A 21,269-nucleotide genomic window follows, 5' to 3' on the forward strand; every position below is an offset into this window, starting at 1 on the left:
CACAACCGTAGCTCTAGTGTCCCTAATAGCTTTAATTGGTACATTGGATTATGAGACACATTCACGACAACGAAATGCTCCATTAAACATCAACTCTGTTGTCCGAGGGAAAATTTAGTTTCATTTCTCGATGGAAATTTGCAAGCTTAATAATGCCTTATGCACAGTCAAATATCCGGATTTTAATTAAGATGCTAAATCCCATAATTGCGTTTGATCCTCCCCCCCCCCCTCTCTCTCTCTCTCTCTCTCTCTCTCTCTCTCTCTCTCTCTCTCTCTCTCTCTCTCTCTCTCTCTCTCTCTCTCTCTCTCTCTCTCTCTCTCTCTCTCTCTCTCTCTCTCTCTCTCTCTCTCTCTCTCTCTCTCTCTCTCTCTCTCTCTCTCTCTCTCTCTCTCTCTCTCTCTCTCTCTCTCTCTCTCTCTCTCTCTCTCTCTCTCTCTCTCTCTCTCTCTCTGAAGCCCCCTTCTGCCCAAAAATAGTTTTATACTTTTCGATGACGTCTGGCGTTTTTGAAAATTCAAAATGGTGGATCTAATATGGCGACTAACTTTTATAAGATTAATTAAATTTACTTGAAAATTGCTACTTGGGGGTTTTTGAGGTCGCTGATTACGAATTCGATGATAGTTTTCAAATTCAAAATGGAGGATTTAATATGGCGACTAAATTTCATAAAATTAATTAAATTCACTTGAAAATTGCCACACAGGGGTTATTGGGGTCGCTGATTATGAATCCGATGATAGTTGTCAAAAATTCAAAATGGCGGATTCAATATGGCGACTAAATTCCATAAAATTAATTAAATTCACTTGAAAATTGCTACTCAGGGGGTTTTGGGGTCGCTGATTACGAATCCGATGATAGTTTTTAAATTCAAAATGGCCGATCCAATATGGCGATTAAATTTCATAAAATTAATTAAATTCACTTGAAAATTGCCACTCGGGGATTTTTGGGGTCGCTGATTACGAATCTGGTGTTAATCTAGAAGTAATAGACGTTTTTGCTTGAGAAACCATTTGCCATCAATTTTGATGCCATATTGGATTCGCCATTTTGAATTTTTGAAAACTATCAGCAGATTCGTAATCAGCGATATATATATATATATATATGAATGTATCTTTATTATTGACGAAAGTTTTTGTCGTTATCTTACAATTTTAATTGATAAATGTGTTAGCAATTTGTTTTTTTTTATGTAAAAATTTTGGAGTAGATTTTACTTTGAGTTGGCAGTCAATTTATGGTCAGACAAGAGATTTTTTGAGTTAATATTTATACAAGGGGGAAAAGGCAATTTTAAGTTTTTTTGATATAAACGAAGTGAGGAGATGGTATGCCCGCAGTTTTCCTTGATCCTTAATTTCCTTTTCGTGCTCTTGCGCCTATAACCTGCGGACTCTCTTTTTCCCACATGATGAGTTTCACATAAAGCGAGATCGTAAATCAGGCATACCTTTCCTTTTGGGATCGATTTGCGATTTATGGCAAGTCTAGTAGTGGTCTCATCGATCATGAACGACTCCATTGGAAATTAGTAAAAGGGAAAAAAATTTATAATTCACACGAGTATATTGCTTTCAAGTTTAATAAGTTTTATAAAATATTGCTCTCTTTCTCTCTCTCTCTAATAAAATTTGAGAAAATAGATGCTATTGTTGAGATAAAAATGAACAATTTTTGGAATATTGATAAATATTTTTGAAAAAGAGGACCAAAAAAAAAAAAAAGGGGGAAGTTATTGATAAATATGGCAAAGGGTTGTTTCTGATGGGCCAATTGAATCAAGTCACTTTAAAAATTTTGCTCTTTGGTGCAATTGCCAGTATTCTCAGAAGACGAGAGAGGTTGGTTTTCTTCGAGACCAGGAAAGGAAAGACGATATTTCCTGGAAGGATCTTGACGTCGTTTCTCCTGGTTTTTCCTTCTTTAAACCATTCTCTTTGAACTGCGGACATGAATATTTATGATCTCATGAATATTTACGATACTCCAAAAGTACGCATACGCTAGGACGTATTTATATGTATATAAGTTGCATATGTATATATATATATATACCCGCTTATCAGGAAATATATAAATATAAAAATGGAAAGATGGAAAATTTTTCACAAGGGAGACATTCACAGAGCCATGGGAAGATATTGAAAGTTTTTCAAGATGTGGAATAGTTTGTAAATGAAGGCTTTATGTACGCTTTTCACATTCCAGATGGTTTTGAAAAGTAATTTTAAGTGCTTTCATGTTTCATGATTTATAAATTTAAATGCCTAGAGTAAGAATAGTCAGGAAATTTAAAAAATATATAAAGGTGAAATGGTTTGGGTTTTTAATTTCAAAAACTTCAACCATAAAGAGAGACCGTATTTCAGTTTTATTATTTAAAAATTTTTTTTTCGTATAGTTGGAAATATAAGTATTTTCTTATTCACTGATATTGAATGGAATTGATGATAAATTACATTTTTCTTAATCTGAGGCATTTTTTTTTTCTGTAAAATCAAATTAAATAGTAGAATAGCTTTATTGGACTAAAACTAGGAAAATTTGATTTTCCTCGGAAATACAAATTTTTTCAGGATGTAAATGCAATTGTAGTTTGGAAAATGTTAAAAGAGTTTTCAAATACTCAAATTCGTTCTCGTGATTTTGGAAATAAAAATTAGTTTTTGCTGAGTTTTTTTTGTTTGTTACAAAAAGACTAAAATATAATTAAAAATTCGTTCTTTTTATTTGCTTTTAAAGAAGAAAATATAATTAAAAAAAAAAATTGTAAATTTTGTAAACAAAGAATTGCTGTAAAAAAAGTTGAAATTGCTTTGTGAATTTGAAAGAAATCATTTTGTTTATGAAAAATTGCCCGACTATAAAGTAAAATATTGCACACAATGAAAAGCAGAAAAAAAAATGAGAAAAAAAAACCAGGTGAAACGACGAGAGTTGAAATAAAAATTTGAAAGTTCGAGAGGGAATAAAGAACACCAGGTAAAACTGACGAATGAAATATAGTACAAATGAATGAAAGTCATATTCATAAGATGAAAGCAAACGAAAAAAATATAAAAGAAAGAATGACTAAAACAGACGAAATATGACAAAGTAGAGAAAAAAAAAGAAAGTAAAGTATGAAAACTCTCAACCCACTATAATGTAAATTTCACTGCAATTAACTGAATTCGAATATTTACCTTCTACTTAGATTATTTCTAACGAACCGTATCCCAGCGTTTCACAGTGCAAATAGGATCTCTATACTTAAAACACAAAGGAGGGAAAAAAGAGAGGGGGGAAATAGAAGAAGAGAGAGAGAGAAGAAAAAAAAAACAAAAAGAATGAGAATGAAAAAGTAATGGCATGAAGAAGAAGATATCCCCTGGGAGAAATCAGTTTTATGGATTATCGTAAGCTGTAGGTAGTCATGCAGATTAGCTCAAGCATTGGGAATGAATTGCAGGAATTTTTTTTTTTTTTGCTGATTTGTACCATGGAAAAATATCACAAACAAAAAAAAAAAAATTTACAACTGGCACAATGCTGACTGAATACTGGCTGTAATATTTAAAACAAATTTATTAAAAAAGAAAATAAGTAGTGTTAAAATTTTTTAATTTTTAGATTATGTTTTTTAATTTTTTTTAAAAAAGAGAAAATATCAAAAAATTTCTGATTCAAAGAAATGATTACTAAAATTTGTTTTTTTTGTTTGGTTGTAACAGACTTGTGCTATTGATACAATTAGGAAAATTAAACAAAGTTTTGACTAAATATTGACTTGTACTACTGATAAATTTGCGAGCATTTAAAAAATTTGAGCAGACATTGACTTGTACTACTTATAAAATTACTTGAAAATTCAAAATTTTTGACTATATATTGACTTGTATGATAAAATAATAACTGTTTAGAAAGTCTGATATGCTACTGATCAAATAAATCAAAATCCTGACTGTATATTTGCCTTGTTCTACTGAAAAATTACAAATGGATAGAATGTCTCATTAAATATTTGTCTGTACTATTTAAAAAATTAAAAAAAAAACAAAAATTAAAAAGTACGACTAATTATTGATTTGTACTACTGATAAAATTAAAAAAAATTTAAAAAGTCCGACCAGATATTAACCTGTACTACTGAAAAAAATTACAAACTATTTGAAAGCCTGATTAAATATTTGTTTGTACTTCTGATAAAAATAAATAATAAAATGTTTGACTGTATATTGACTTCTACTACTGAAAAAATTAAAGTCTGATTAAATATTTACTTCCACTACTGAAAAAATTATAAATGTATAAATAGTCTGACTAAATATTCACTTGTTCTACTGAAAAAATTAAAATTTCAAAAGTCTGTCTAAAAATGTACTTGTACTACTGGTAAAATAGAAAATCAAAAGTCTGACTAAATATTGACTTTTACTACTTATAAAATTAAATAAATTAAGAAAGTCTGATAATTATTTCTTAGTACTACTGAGAAAATTATAAATCTTTAAAACTTCTTATTAAATATTTACTAATTTTTTTATTATTATTATTTTTATTATTACTATTATTATTATTGTTATTATCTTAATGACAGCGATATTTCGAATATGAAAAATTAATAACTCTTTGAAGGAAACAGTTTTGAGTTACTATTAACTTAACTCTTTTAGTATTGTAAAAGAATAAATGTAGATTAGCTCTTTAGCTAAGATTTTTTTTTTGGGCCATTCTCTCATTTCGCGTATGGGTCAAAGTAAAATAAATTGTCCTTATTTCTGATTGGTCGAAAAAAGGAGGGGTGGGAGGGTTGAGGAGGGAGGAATGATTCCAGTGGTCGGATCTTGCGCTCTTCGCTTCTTTAAAATTAGTGGAATCTTCATTGGTCTTGGAAATCGAGTTAAGCTTTGGAGACATTCGGTTGGTTGGTCTAATTCAATTATATCTGCGGCGACCTATATAGCGGGTGGCTCGTGCACTCGTTTAGATTTCAAATTAAGTGCTCACGATGTACGCCCTTGCCACTATATATATAGGATACTATTCAAACGAGAAAACCCCAGCGAATAGTAATGTTCTTCTCTTATTTTCCCAAGTTTGCATGAGAAACGTAGTTTTAAAAAAAAGATAAAGAGAGATAGAGAGAGAGGGAAAAAAAAAGTTCTTTGATTGTGCTTTGCTTTTTTACTTATCAGCGTCAATTGACATTGCCATTTCCCTATTACTCAATGTGGATCTTTTATTCAACGATATTCAGCAGCTGCATTCGCGAAATGAATATAAAAATCATTTCTCGTTTTCTGTTTTTCTTTTTTTTTATGTGTGTGTGTGAATTATTCGTTCATTAACGAACAGCAACTTGTTTGTCTCGCTAATGGATGTTATCATGTGACATATACTCTTCTTTATTATTATGAAATACAATGATATTTTGTTCTTCTATGTATATATATATAAGCTGAAATGCATCTTTCGATCTAATTATTTTTTATTCTGGGAAACATGAACCGAGCATTAACGTAATTACAGTCATTCGATATAGCGATAGGAATGAAACAAAAGAGGATATTGATCTTGTCATTTGGATTACAGTCGAGAGAAAGAGAGAGAGAGTGTTATATATATGTCAGTGCTGAAAGAAAGAGTGTAGCAATTTTTTTTTGTTTTCAATCTCATTGAGTCGCTTTTGATGGGAATCGCGAGTCGAGAGGAATTTTAAAAAATAATGTTGATTAAATAGAGAAATTGGAGAAAAAAAATGCGAAAATGAAATTTCAACACTTGGAGAAAATGAATTATCGAGTTTTAATATAAAGTACTTAACGATTTTTTTTTTTCGTGGAAAAATTTGTTGGAAAAAATTATAAATTTTCTACTATAAATGATAAAGATTTGTAATATTAAAAAAAAAAAAAAATGAATTCTTTAGTTGAAATTAAATTTTAATTTATTTAATAACTAATCAGCTTTATTTGAATTAAAAATTTAAATATAGTTGAATTTCATTATTATAAACAAAGTTTTATTAAATATAGAAAACTTTGATATTGAGTATTAGTTTAAATGACTTAATACGTGGATAGATACGGTCTGACTGAAAGTTGACTGTTACTACTGAAAATTAAGTTTAATGTCGCGCTCACTAATTAAAATGTTATTAAACACAAAATTTAATATTCTTTCGTTAAAAAAAATATTTATATAGTAAACATCATAAATAATCTCAAAGTATACTAAATTTCTTAATTAATATTTACTTTCTTTCTTTATTTTTATTTTATTTATGTATATATTTTCTTATTTTTTTATTTGATACTGAGTTAATATAACAAGAAACGAGGAATACGAGAAAAGATTATTTTTTTCAAATTAAAATTTAATTTTGTTTAAAAAAAAAAAAAAAAAAAATGAGGAAAATATCATCTCATTCTCGCTTGTATTTGTGTTGTTGTTATTATTACGCAGCACATATATTAATTAGTGCCTTTGAAAATTTTTAATGTCATCGTAAAAATATTATATAGGCCTTTTAGAGTTTGGAAATTTCTGACAGAAATATATTATTGTGCAAGCGCATTTAAGAACACGCCTATAAGCAATTATATTAGCATGAAGGGCTTTTCATCATGTGCAATAACGCACACAAAATTTTGACGTACCCTTTTCAAAATGAGGTCATTTTCTATCCTATTCACTGAGTTTAAATGGCGAATCCTTTATATGTGTATAGGTATTTCAAATATTACCCTCTAATTCAATTTCACATTTATATTTCATAAACATATAACTATATAGAAATTTAATATAATTTTCAGCTATTTTCCATATTTTGCAATATGGATAAAAGCCTCTGACATTAGTCGAATATTTCGAGGATATTTGTTAATTAATTTATTATTAACTATAATTGTTTTATAGTTTTAATTTAATTTTAGTTAAATTAAATTCTAATTAAGTGGATTTTTGAAAATTTAAGTTTTTTTTTTTTTAATTACTATTTAATTTGAATTTAAATTAAATTGTAAATATTTTCTTTTATATGAACAAATTAATATATGTTTGCAATGTGGGAAATAATGAAAGGTTTATTTAATATATTCTCATAATTTGATAATAGTCAGACAGTGAAATATTATTTTCCTCGCAGGGATTTAATTTATACACGGGGAAAAAAAAAATTTATTTGATTATCGATTTACTTGACTCATATTAAATAAATATTTACTTGAATTAAATAATTATTATTTGAGTCAATTAAATTGGTATTTGTTTTATTGATTCAAATAAAAATTATATGGTTTATGTAAATGATAATAGTCAAAGTAATCGAGTATTAGAATCAAATTTTTTACTAATTCAGATTTAGAGAATAAATACATAAATTTTGTGAGGCAAAGTTTTATTTTTTTTTTTTAAATAAATTTTAAAATTAGGTTTTAATTTATATGTTTACTGTTTATAAAGTCTCATAAATTTGGCATCTCGCCGAAAAAAGAATTGGATTGATGAGCACGTATCGTGTGTACATGGCATAGAAAACATGATAAGTCCATTCGTATGCTTGTCGAGGGCATATAATCCACAAAGGGGAGAAAGTTCTGTAAGGGAGAAACGTTATCATAGAAATCGCGATATTACGCAACATATGGCTGGACTGTACTATTAAGCGACTTGGCACACGCGATATTCGATTTCTTTTTTCATTTTATATTTGCTACTATCACTATATATATATATATATATATATATATCGCTGAATCTAGTTAAAATTTTATCCACTTAACAGAGGCGACGATTTATTTTTTCTATTTTTTCGTTTCCACACTCGCGTCGTATCTATATATATAGGCAAATATATTTAATTTGAAACTTTTCGACACTTTTATCTATCGGAGGCAGCGATGGAAATTTCGTGAATTTCCCCGTTACTGACTTGATCTTCACCCTCTAAACGTGCTTGGCGCTTAAGTTTCGCCTTAACGTTAGTGCATCGGAAATCGTTTTTCCTTTGGATGTTCGATACCTTTATCGTAACTCGTTATTCAACCTCTTCACACACCTAGAAACTTTAATACACGTCTCTTGAATTTCTTTTCAACTTACAATTTTTTTTTTTTTTTTTTTTGTATATAAAACCTCCTTTTTTTATAAATGTTATTTTCATTTGAAAATAAATATTACATAGAAATTAAATTTATTATAAAACTATTTTCTTTATATCAATAAAAAAATAGTATTACAATTTTTTAAATATTAAAATTTCCTTGAAAGTTTTAATAAATTAATTCACTGGTGGTAGATTATAAAAACGATTTCAATGATTCCTTAGCATATCGAGATATTTAATCGTAGATATTTGATCGACATTGAGATGAAAAGACAGAGAGAGAGAGAGAGAGGAATATTTAACCAAGTTTTAAAAGTTGGAAGTGAATTACTTTCTAAATCAATTGCAAGTTGGAGAAAAGCTGTTACCCCGCGGTACATATAGAGAGAGAAAAGGGACTTTGGCTTATTCCAAGACTTGAGTTCTTGGTCGCTAACGCTATGGATTCCAACGAGGGAATCTCTTTGGGTTCGTTTAAATTCTTAATTGAGTGTCGTCTGATCACTTATTAGCGATAATTGAAGTAAAGTGCCACTATCGATTTTGTCTGCACTTTAAACCTGTGAATAATTTCGCATTGTCACAAAACTGGAAAACGGGTTCTTTTCACTTTTGAGAAATCGATTTTTTTTTTTTTTGCCCTTACTCATTGGTTTAAACTAATTAATTAACTAATTGTTCTTCCTCTTTTGTATTTTATTTCATTATTGCAGAAGAAAAGAAAAAAAAAATTTTTTTTTACGGATTTTTAAAATATTTTTTGTGAAAAAAAAAGTGATGGTAATTTTCAAAGGGGAAATGTGAGTTTTTTTTTTCTAAAAAACTATGTATATGCGTGGTAAAAAGGTTTTTCAATGCAATAAATGAGAGAAAAGTCGTGGCATCAAGTTGAAATGTAAATTTTCCTAAAAGTTCTTTCCGCAGAAACCGGTAGAAATAAAGTTTCTTGAACCTCTTTTCCCAAGGTTTCCGTGGCTAAAAAGCTTCTTACAGACAAGATTTGGAGAGCAGAACAAATCTGAGGATACGTACACCCGATTGACTGATCTTGGACTCTCGCCAAATCCCCCTGGGCATCTAGTGCCTAAAATCGCTTTACTCTTCTGCATCAGGCACCTTCCAACCGAATGAACCGCATCCCTTACCTTTCTTGGAAACATTTTTTCCATTTTCTCTTCTCTTTTTCTTTTTTCTCTCTCTCTTTCTCTTGAAATCGTTTATTTACGATAGAGAAAAAAAGTATTCTTAAATCTTAACCAAAATCCACGTAATTATTATTTATAGAAAATTTTATTTGCTCTTGTATAAGTAGTAAAAATTTCTTTCTTGTATTAAAAAAAAAAAAATGACACTAATTGGCTAATCTTTTATAAACTGGAAGTTATTGTCGAATTCTGTGAGAGTCACTTTCAAGTTTGCACGACATTCCTACGAAATGAACAGAGATTATAACTTGATATATATATATATATATATATATATTCTCTGAGGATGAACCACTTGGTGCAGTACAAAAATAAAATATGAAGTAGGATGAAATTTAAGCTCTTCACATGATCTACATCATCTTCTGGAATATAAAAATTATAGAAGATTTAATCACTTTTTTTTTTCATCCTACTGGAAAACTAATTTCTCTTCTCGTTAAAATCACACGGTCCTCGAGGTTTTCTTTTTTATTCTCTCATAATTTATTCACAAAAAAATTAATAAATCGTACAAATTCAATATTTATTGTATATTTTATTTTTTTAATTAAATTTTTTGTAACTTAATTTGAAAATCAGTTTAATTAGTTTGAGTTTCTTTAATTCAGTAATTAGTTTTTTTTTGTAATTTAAAATAGGTATTAATTAGAAATTACAAAAAAAAAAAATAGGAAAATAAAATGAAGAATTATAATAATAACAACGTGTGACGAGAGTAAGATATTTGAAAATTTTATTTTAATATAAGAATAGTAAGTTGGGTGGATGTGTAGGTGGGAAGTTAGAAAATTGAGAGAAAGGGAATGTGTAATGTCGAAGACAAAGTAGGCGGCAGGGAGAAGGTAGGTCGAATTAACCCGTTTGAAATAATTACGAAGCAGTCCTTGGATTATGAGGGGTGAAGAGAACGAGAGAGGGAAAGAGAGAGAGAGAGAGGAAAACGAGCGAATCTCGCGACCAAGAAAGCAATTTCTCCCTGGCTCACTTCCTATATACTACTTCTTGTTTAAGATTTGTGGTTGCCACAGCTTTCTACCCTCGATATCAGTATCTCAGGCACTCGAGGTACTCAAACTAGGCTCGAGGACCTGTTTTTCCTTGACATCTTTCCAATTACCTGCTTATAGACCAAAGAGTCTCGGGTAAAATTTATAATGAGAACGCTTTTAAAAAAAAAACTTTTTCTATTTTAAAACTAATAAGAACTAAAAGTGGAAAATTTGTCCCTCATTATATTAACATAATATAATGAAATAGGAGCATGAAATTTAATTATTCAATTAGAGAATTTTATTTGAAATTTAATTATTATTAATATTATTTTTATTTATATTTTGAAGAAAGAAAAAATTTTACAAATTTTTGTTTTTTTCTAATAGATTTGAAGAAAAAAAAATTTGCATGTAGTAATTAAGAGGAAATTGATTCGAAGCTGTCATAGGCCGATTAGATGTAATTAAGCAATCACGTTGTACCCACAAATGATCAATCCGATAGAAACTATATTCGAGTAACTATTGGTAACGCTGGATTTTCGTGGCGAACTCGAAATGTTTCGGCCAATTGAATACCTTTAATGAATTGGCATTGGGCCGACGAGCGTGTGTGCTCCATAGGCCATATGTAATGTCCATTTGTTGTATTCCAATTATGCACTTTACTCAAATTACACACATTGGAGGCATTCATTTCGCACGACCAGTCCCTTAATTTCAATTTGAAACGTGATTCTCTTCAATCATATAAAATACACACACACATATATACATATATCTAATACATAAGTACACATACAAGATTTACTTTATCAAACTATATGGAACTTTGAGCCTAAGTTTGTAATTAATAACGAAAATCTTGAACAATGAATTGAAATTCACTGGCATATATCTCGATAAATGTCTTTCGCATATTAATACTAATTACTTTGAACTTTCATCCAGATGTTGAGATAAAAAAAAAATCAATTTACCTGGAACAGGAAAAGATTTCAAAATAGAAAAAATGTTAAAAAATTAAGTATTAAATTTTAATTATTTAATTATAGAGGAAATAAATATAAAATATGAAAAATTAATTAGAAATTAAATTATAATTACATACGTGAAAAAATGAAATTTTTTCATAATAATAATAATAATTGTTATTAGTTAAAACTTTTATGAATTTATGGTTTTTAATTATAAATAATAATGAAGAGATTTCTTTTAATTAAAAAAAACTCTTTATATTTTTGCCAAGTTTTCTAGATGTAATGAGAAATAGAAATGCTAATTAAAACAGTTTGTTAACAGGTAGATTTCAATCTCCCGGGTGTGTAAAGCGTTACACGAAGTACTTGAAAACTTGTATTTACAATTAGAGAAATATAATTATATAGTTTTTCGCTACAAATCAACAAGTATATTCTTGTACTTGATTAATATAAATATAATATATATATATATATATATTTATAAATGACAAGTTTCATTTGAAAATCAAATTAATTAAAAAAAAATTATTTTTATTATAAAATAATTAAAAGATTTTAAAATAATGTATTTTTCTAATAATTAATTATTTATGAAAATATTAGTTTTTGTTTAATAATTAATTTTATTTATAGATCAAACCATATTTGGTAAAGAATATTACTAAAAAAAAACAAGTAGTAAAAGTAAATATTTAATCAGACTTCTGACAGTTTCATTTTTCAGTAGTATAAGTAAATATGTAGTCAGATTATTTACATGTTTGGAATTTATTGAGTAGTACAAGTAAATATTTAGGTAGGCTTTATTTTTTCAGTAGTACAAGTAAATATTTATTCAGACTTTTGAGTTTTTAGTTTTGTCAGTAGTAGAAGTAAATATTTAGTCAGACTTTTGAGCTTTTAATTTTATCAGTAGTGAAAGTAAATATTTAGTCAGGATTTTGATATTTAAATTTTTCAGTAGTACAAGTAAATATTTAGTCAGACTTTTGAGCTTTTAATTTTATCAGTAGTAAAAGTAAATATTTAGTTAGGTTTTTGATATTTTAATTTTTCAGTAGTACAAATAAATATTTAGTCAGACTTGAGCTTTTAATTTTATCAGTAGTAAAAGTAAATATTTAGTCAAACTTTTGAGCTTTTAATTTTATCAGTAGCAAAATATACACCATTGTAATTTATTTAGTAGTATAAGAAAATATTTAGTCAGAGTTTAAAATTTTTCAGTAGTACAAGTCAATATAATTAGTCAGACCTTGTAATTTTACTTGTAGTTTAAATTAGTTCTAGTAAAAAAAATTATTATTTTTTTTAAATCAGTAGTACAAGTAAATATTAAGTTAGAGTTTACAAACGTTTGTAACTTTTTTAATGGTACAATATTAAGACAGACTTGTTAACTTTCTGTTAATTACCATTTTTAATTAATCAAGTATCTAACAACTTTTATTTCAAAAAAAAATCACATTAAACCTGAAATTAACAACAACAAATAAAAATAAATAAAACAAAAAAAAAATTATAAAAGTAGTTCCCCTTTGAGATGAATCTCGTTTGAAATACGATTTTGTTCGGAAATTTAATTAAAAAGGGATCAGAAACACTTGAAAGTCTTCGAATATAAATTAATCAGAAAGAAAAGTGTAAAATAAAAGTCGATTTAAATTGATGAATTCAGGATTCTGGGAGAAATAAAGCGCGAGAGATAGTGAAGAGGAAAAGAGTGGTGGGGGAGGGGGTTTAGATATGGGGGACAGGGGGTGGGGTGGTTAGAGGAAAAAAAAGTATCTTGGCTCGTGAGATATGAGTAAAGTGGTTTGTCTGGCAATTTCGAATGTTGGTGCCCTTAATCCTTGTCGAACGATGAATATTCTCAGCTCGAAATGCAACAACGAATGTTGGAAGGTGAACGATCGAGGGAAAACCAAATCCCGCTTCGTGCGGCTCATGCATAATCCAGGAGCCTATATTTTCCCTGGAAAAGCCTCTCAACTCGTAGGAATCCATGGCTGGGATTACGAAAGATATATTATTTTTTCTCCTTGGAGATTCTTGATTATTTAGCTTAGAGTGAACGATTCCATAACATTAAAAATTAGTTCACTATTTCACTTTCTACTGTTGATATTCTTTTAACGTTAAAAGATCTTTCTCTTTTCATTTACAATTACAATTAGAATTTTTTTATATCTCGACTAGTGATCCATATCATAATATTTATCTATATATTTTTATCTCACAAAATATTTTTTCAAATTTTTTTTTTTAAATTCGAAACATTTTTTTTCTCGCACTGAGAGAACTAAAATTTGTTTGGGACAACAACAAAATTTTGTTGTTATTTATAAGCAATTTATTTGTTTGAGTCAATCAAAAATTTGATTGTGTATTTTTTGTTGACATAATAAAAATGTTTGGTTAGTTCAACCAAAATTTTTTTTAATTAGATCATCAAAAATGTTTGATCAAACCAACAAATATTTTGTTGTGTTAATCAAATTATTTTGTTGTCGTAACAAAATTTTGGTTGAAATTTAAAAATGTACAACGAAATAATTTTGTGGGACTAACCAAATGTTTGATTGAAATAACTCTATGACTTTGTTTCAGCCAATTAAAATTTCGTTACAAGAACCAAAATTCATTAACGAAATGATTTTGTTGGAAACACAAAATCTTTTTTTTCAATGCGAAAATGTTTTTTTTTTTTTTTTTTTTTTTTTTGACAAAATTAAAATAATTGAACAAAAATAAATTTTCTAGCCAAAACAATTATTTTTCAAAGGCAAAATGAAAGTGTGCATTCGCGACTTTTGATTCGAGGACATAAATCGCTTTTACATGTACTCGGCGCTTTATCAACATCGCTGTTCTTTTTTTTTATTTTTTTAATTTTCGTACAAATGGAGGAATAGACGTTAATAACAACAAGCGAGTGAAATTAAGTTTCGTCGGTCAATCAGAATTGTCGGGAAGTTTTTTTTTTTTTTTTTTTTTTTTTGTTTTGTTTACGTGAGTATAGCAAATTTTGCCAGTATCAATCGTAGAATTCGATAGGACTACATACAGTTAGAAATACGCTCGATGATAAATGGTGATAAATGATGTAAATTTTTTTTTCTGACCTACCGGTTTTTTTTTCTCATCTCTCTCGCGCACGTTCACACGTAGACAGATACAAATTTTGTCGCTTCTCTCGTTCAATGTTCCAAATTCGCATTGGTGAGAATGAATATATATATATATATTTGCTTTTTTTCAACCCTCTCGTTATTCGCTTGTGATTTACGCCCAGTGGGAAGAATCAAACGTGTGTGACGTGCCTGATAGAACGAATCTCGCGAAGACAAACATTATTTCCGCAGATGTTTCCGCGAGCGATGCGCATTATATCAACAATGTTAATTGTCTTAACATGTCGTAAAGTCAACCGGAAATATTTCCTCTCTCTCTCTCTCTATCTCTTTCGTAAATTAAGAAAATTATCATCGAAAATTCAATTTTCTCTGTTGACGATTAATGTTTGCTTTGAAAATATTGAGAAAAACGAATTTTTTTTTTTTTTCATGAAAATAATTTTTTCAATTTGAAAATAAATTTTTTTTTTCTAATTTTCATCGTTATAATTGGAGAGGAAATTAATCGAAATTCAATGAAGAATATTAGTCGATGTTTAATATATTTTGTGAGTTTTTTTTTTTTTTTTTTTTTTTTTTCATTTGAAACTTATAAAAGCATAAAATAGAAAATTCCATTGATGGTAAAATATACAAGGGAGCGTTTCACGAAATAAAATTGTTACAATTTTTAATAACTCGCAGCGTTTTATAGATTGAATTGATAAAATGAATTTCATTTTATCGTAAAAAAGATTTCACTATTAAACAAATCTTGTTGAAACTGATTGATTGGGATGTGCGATTGGTTTATTTCAATTTATATTAAAAAAAAAAAAAAATTGTAATTTATTTTTTTGTCAAACTAGATTAATTTTTAAATTTTGGTTAAAAATTTAGATTTTCCGTTAGTATAGATTATATTTTTTTTTTTTTTTTGTTCAAAAATGATAAAAATTGAGAAAGCGAATATACTCTTATAAATTCTCGGCTAGATAGCGAACCGATATTTTTTCCCCCAACAGGACACATAACTTTGTTCGGAATGTATTATTATCGCAAATGAAAATTGTTCTTATACATATTCATGGTCCTCGTATTTTGCAGGAAGGAATAAAAGCAGCTCGGGGCTTCCATGCGGATTCTGCTACACTGGTACCTCTGTTGCCAGATTGTAAGTGGATGAGGTCGACCTTTGGTCGGCCAAAGCTCAGTGTGTGAGAGAATTTGAGAGAGAGAGAGAGAGAATTTGAGAGAGAGAGAGAATGCTCGCGGACTTTCATATTGGCGTATTCTGGAAAGCACATAGCTTTTGAAATATGATGTTTCATGGCATACCTTCTTACACAATGAACATTGTAATTGAGGTTAAATTAGTACGCCACCCGTCCCAACAAATATATTCAGTCATTTAGACTTATGCTTAGAAAGTTATTCCCAAGAAAACTTGCCTAATTTACGGTTAATTGCGATTTATGCTCATTGTATATATATATGAGAGATTGCAACATCTCCTTTACGTTGCTAGGAAAAGTTTGATTAAAAAAAACGAATTTCAAAATAGATTTATTTTTTTAAATATTTTAATAGTATTTATAAAATTCTATATTTGAAATAGATTTTACAGAAAAATGTTTAAACTACAAAAATTGAAATTAAAAACTAAAATACAAATTAAAAAAAAATAAAGGATGATAAAAGTTGGTGAAAAAAAAAACAAATAGAAAAAGTAAATTACATCGAAAATTAATTAATTTTCATTAGGTGTAAAGTTTCTTGTTTTTTTTTTACTCACCAATGACTGTGAGATTTGCCTTGCGATAAGTTGTGGCGAAGTTTGGTGCCTCCGTGGATACTTCGCACTTGTATTGGCCGGAACTTCCCAAAGTAAGTTCCGTCAACCGTATCGAATTCTCCGTTTTCTCCGTCTTCTGTTGATAAACCAAGAGAGAAACCATTAATGTTTGTTTTCGTAATGAAGAGCCATTGTTTGAAACATATGTCTCTCTTACCACAAGAAAATTATCGATTAAAATTTGCATTTCTCACCTTTTGTTTTATTATATTTAAAATACGTAATAAATTTCAGTAAAATTATTATTACAATTGAAATAATTTCAAAAAATAATTTAAAAAAATTTATATTAATTTTCATATATGTATATATATAATAGGATTTATTTACACTGAACGATAGTAGAAAATTATTTTCTTTAGAATAAATAAAATATTTTAATCAGTATTTTAATGGGATTGAATTATTTAATAACATTAATTACAATCCATATGGGAAATATTGTAAAAGAAAATTGAATAATACTGTAAAATTTATAGAAAGTAAAAAGAATATATAAAAAGAATGATACATCGTGTATTAAAGTATTTCAGTATTAAAATATGAAAAATTAATCAACTAAAAGAAAATTTCAATGTTACATTACGTATTAAAGATCATTAAAGTTTAGAGTAGTCTGAAAATAGAAAATAATTATTTTTATTTTATTTTATATTCTGTCTGACGAAAATCGATTCGTACTACTGAAAATTAAAACATATCTTGCTATTAAATTTGCACAAATTTTTTGAAACAACATTGTTTTTAATATATAATTTTTATTATATATTATTATATATTATTATAAATTATTATATAATGTTTAGTATTATTATTATTATTTTTATTAATATATTTTTATTTGAGAAATATTTTGATGCTGTCATTGAACTTTTCTCTTATTAGGTAATCAGCTTATCTTTAAGTATCGAACAAGAATATATGGGAGGAAAAGTTGACAGTAAGGCTCTTTCGATCAACGAACATGTTTACCTATTGAAAATATACTGCTACGTCAAAAAGACTTGTGAAAGTAAACAATCTTAAAAGCAATATATAGCTTTCTTGTTCGTTGTTAATACTTTTTTTAAAAATTTTTATTTTTAAAGTTCTAAAAACTTAAATAAACAAGTTTTACATTACCCTTGTAGTTACATAGTAAAATATATATATTTTTTTTTAAAGTAATAATCGTGCCACAATAGTAAAAATTTAAAAAAATGAATATAAAAAAGTTATTTAAAAGATCATTATAAGAAGAAAAAGTTACAAAGAAAAAAAAAATTTAACTCATTTTTACAATAAAAAAAAATTTTGAAAACTTATTAATTTACATAGAGAAGGGGTTACAAAAAAAAATACCGCGAAACTTGAACTTTGTTGAGAAAGGGATAAAAGTGAAGCGAGATAGAGAATTTGACATGCAGTTTTGCACAGAGCGACCTTCTGGGCGATCAGAAAAGTTCGTGTTCAGGCTTTGCGTCTGCACGAAAAAGTTAAAAGAAACGATCCCAAGAAGATTGAGTACCTCTGCCTTTGCAGCGACGATCTACGGGAGAGCATATATAGCTCTGGTGACTCCCTGGGGCATTAAAAATTCAAATCCGCGACGAGTGATAGCCTTAGTAAATTATACCAATGGTCAAGAAATACTAGAACTGAAATATATTCTCCTGGCTGAAACGACACATGGGTTTGGAAAGAGAGAGAGAGAGAGAGAGAGAGAGAGAGAGAGAGAGAGAGAGAGAGAGAGAGAGAGAGAGAGAGAGAGAGAGAGAGAGAGAGAGAGAGAGAGAAGAGAGATTCGCTTCCAGCAATCCGCAGCGAATTCCTCGTCCATCTATTTTCCGTCGTGTAGGAGATTAAATTTCCGGGAATAATACGAACCTTGCTTCCTTTACTTGGGAGTTAACATGATGTTTACGGTACGAAAGGACAAAGCTCGGGGAAAATTATGTCGAAACTCTCCTTCGGAGAGGATTTATGACTTACGCTTGAAAAAGCTCGTCTTCTTTATTCGACATCTCAATCTCGTAAATGAAGTCCTCTCATCTCAAAATTTCATATTATATCTTCTCTTACAAACTGTCCCATTTTCCTCTTTCTCCTCTTTTTTTTGGGTGCTTTAAAATCTGTTATGAGTTATTAAGTAGAGATAAAAAATTTCATTTGACTTTTTTACAGTTGGCATAACAAGTCTTTATTTTGTTTAAAAATTTATATATATATATATATATATAATGACTTATTTGTCACATATTATATTAAATTTATTTTTCTTTTGTTTCAGGTGAGTTTTGTAAACATTGTTGGCATGTTTTAAATTGATTTTCAAATTCTTCATCGGGAAATTTTTTTGGAGTCAAGGTGTATTAAAGGTAAATAATAACTATAATAATATAATAATTGAAAAAAAATAATAATTAGTTAAAAAAGAATACCAGAGATTTGTTTTTACGGTCAAAAAAAATATAATTTTGAAGAAGAACTTAAATATTTCTTTCAATATTTAAAATTGAAATGTGTGTTCAAGTAATTAACTATTTTCAATTAAAATTATTAAAGTAGTCGAAGTTAATTAATAAACGGACGTTATGAAATAGTAAATAGTCAGGGATCATACAGTGTCAGACATAAATGAAAGCAATGAAAATATAAAGAAATTAATAATTAGAAACGTAATTTAATATTTCGAAATAATTTAATTTCGTATAGTGTCAGAAAATGGGAAAACTAAAGAAAATATATTAAAAGCCTTGAAATATTATTATATTTAATATAGTAATTAAAAATGTAATTTAATTCTTTTGAATAATTAAATATTTTTTAATACAAAAATAAAATATTTTCATCTTGACAGAAAACAGCATTGAACAAAATTAATTTAATTTTTTTTTTATATATAAATAAATGTATTTTATTAAATATGGAAATAATATTATAAATTAAAGATTGAGTTTTTAATTATTATTCTTTTTATTTTAATATGCGGTATAGAGAAGGATATTCTATTTTAAAATAAGATTAAATAATAAAATATATTTTTTACAAAAGAGATTATACATTCTGTCTGACTGAAATTGATTTTTACTACTGATTATAAAATTATAAGAATTTCAACAGAATTGTGTGAGTGTAACTTTTTTTTTTTTACTAGCGACATTAAAAATAGACGAAATTCAATCTTTGTGGTCTGACAAAAACCGACTTTTACTACTGATACTAAAATAACAGGAATTTAAATTTTGTCTGGACAAAATCGATTTTTACTACTGTGATTAGAATTAAAAGAACTTTAACATATATGTCTGACGGTAAATTATGTTTACTACTGATACTAAAAATACATAAAATAAAACCGTTCTGTCTGACCAAAACTTATTTTTACTACTGAAACTACGATTAAAAGTAGTTTAACAATTTTTCTGAACTATAACTTACATTTTCCATTGACTCCAAAATAACAGGAATTTAAACAGTTTTCTGACTAAATGCTACTTTTACTACTGACTGACTTTACTACTGATACTACTTTTTACATTTGAATATGTGAATAATAATAATAATAATAATAATAACAATAATAAGTTTCGGTTATTCAAATTTAAAGAGTAAAATTAGAAGAATTTAAAAAAAATTGTCTGATGTAAATTGACTTTTACTGCTACCAAAATTTAAATGAAATACTTAAACTCTCTTTTACAACTGACAGAAAACACAGAAAATTAAAAGGTATTAAAATAAGCTGCAATGCTTCTTATTTTAATCCAATTTTGCTTCTTTTAATACCAAAATGGATTAAAATAATAAAAAATATAAAATTATTTTAATCCAATTTTGCTTCTTTTAATACCAAAATGGATTAAAATAATAAAAAATATAAAATTATTTTAATCCAATTTTGCTTCTTTTAAAACCAAAATGGATTAAAATAAGCAAAATTGGATTAAAATAAGAAGCGTTGCAGCTTATTTTAATGCCTATTAATTTTCTGTGAAATTACCAAACATAATTAATTAACAAACTACCAAAAAATAATACAACTCAAACTAATATTGTCTTCATCATTTTCAATCAACAAAAGAAGGGAAAAAATCGAAAATAAAATAACTCAACACAAATTGACACTAATACAAAAATTAAATTAGTTGAATATATTGGCGCGTCAAAAAAAAAAGAGGGGAAATATAAAAAAAAAAATACCGTTAGATGCTTTCTCATGTGGAACATCGGGAAAACACGTTATTCATGGAATTACAGAGTTCAACTTGGGAATTAGAGTTTGGTCCCAATTGCAGGGCCAATATTCATTTCTCTCTTGTGTATCTATGTGTGTGTGTGTGTGTGTGTGTGTGTGTGTGTGTGTGTGTGTGTGTGTGTGTGTGTGTGTGTGTGTGTGTGTGTGTGTGTGTGTGTGTGTGTGTGTGTGTGTGTGTGTGTGTGTGTGTGGTGGTCGAAGGGAAAATGTGCGGAGACTATCAGTCATCGGATAATTCAATAGAACACCTATCAATCGAGACCATCGCTCAATTTCCCGCGTGACGTTTCTGGGGAAAAGCCGTTACAGAGTACCGGTTTCGCAGTACTGTAGAAGGCTAATTGGACCATGGATGTGTCTAATCGAAGCTAATGCCAGTTGAGTCGTGTCTGGTGTTTCGGGGGTACACCAGTAACCCATAAATTATCGATAAGCTCGACAGTTGCATCAGCGCGCATTCTATCAATGAAGTTAGGAGTCGGAACAATATGAACATTTCACAAACGCACACTTACACACACACATGTATGTGTATCTACGGAATCGAAAAGACAATAGGCGAAACTGCGAGTGGTGCCTGATGGTCCCAGAAATACGGAAACAGGAATTCTGCTACGAATCCGTTACCTCCGTATGTTGTCGAGATCAAGTCTCGTATATTTGACGATGAAAATACATTTTCCATTGTATATGTATGTATGTATGTGTAACGTTTCTCTATGTGGTTACATAGTTATCAGGAGAGCGCTATCCGTCATGTTCAGCGGCCACAACTT

The 21,269-nt window shown here is 28.2% G+C and overlaps 1 protein-coding gene and 1 long non-coding RNA gene across 2 annotated transcripts in view; one reads left to right on the forward strand and one right to left on the reverse strand.

Moving 5' to 3' along the window:
- The window catches only part of LOC127289957 (uncharacterized), a 155,110-nt gene that overhangs the window by 62,967 nt on the left and 70,874 nt on the right, over positions 1 to 21,269 (forward strand). The gene's annotated exons all lie outside the window — the stretch shown is intronic.
- Positions 1 to 21,269, reverse strand: part of LOC127289953 (junctional adhesion molecule 2A-like) — a 166,913-nt gene that overhangs the window by 30,182 nt on the left and 115,462 nt on the right. Inside the window, exon 3 of the mRNA XM_051318286.1 lies at positions 16,197 to 16,332. Coding sequence (XP_051174243.1) covers positions 16,197 to 16,332 — 136 coding nt within the window. The remainder of the gene's footprint in view (positions 1 to 16,196; positions 16,333 to 21,269) is intronic.

The sequence above is a fragment of the Leptopilina boulardi genome, unplaced genomic scaffold (assembly GCF_019393585.1).
Source record: "Leptopilina boulardi isolate dan_hultmark-lab unplaced genomic scaffold, ZJU_Lbou_2.1 LbouV2_51, whole genome shotgun sequence".
Classification (NCBI taxonomy): domain Eukaryota; kingdom Metazoa; phylum Arthropoda; class Insecta; order Hymenoptera; family Figitidae; genus Leptopilina; species Leptopilina boulardi.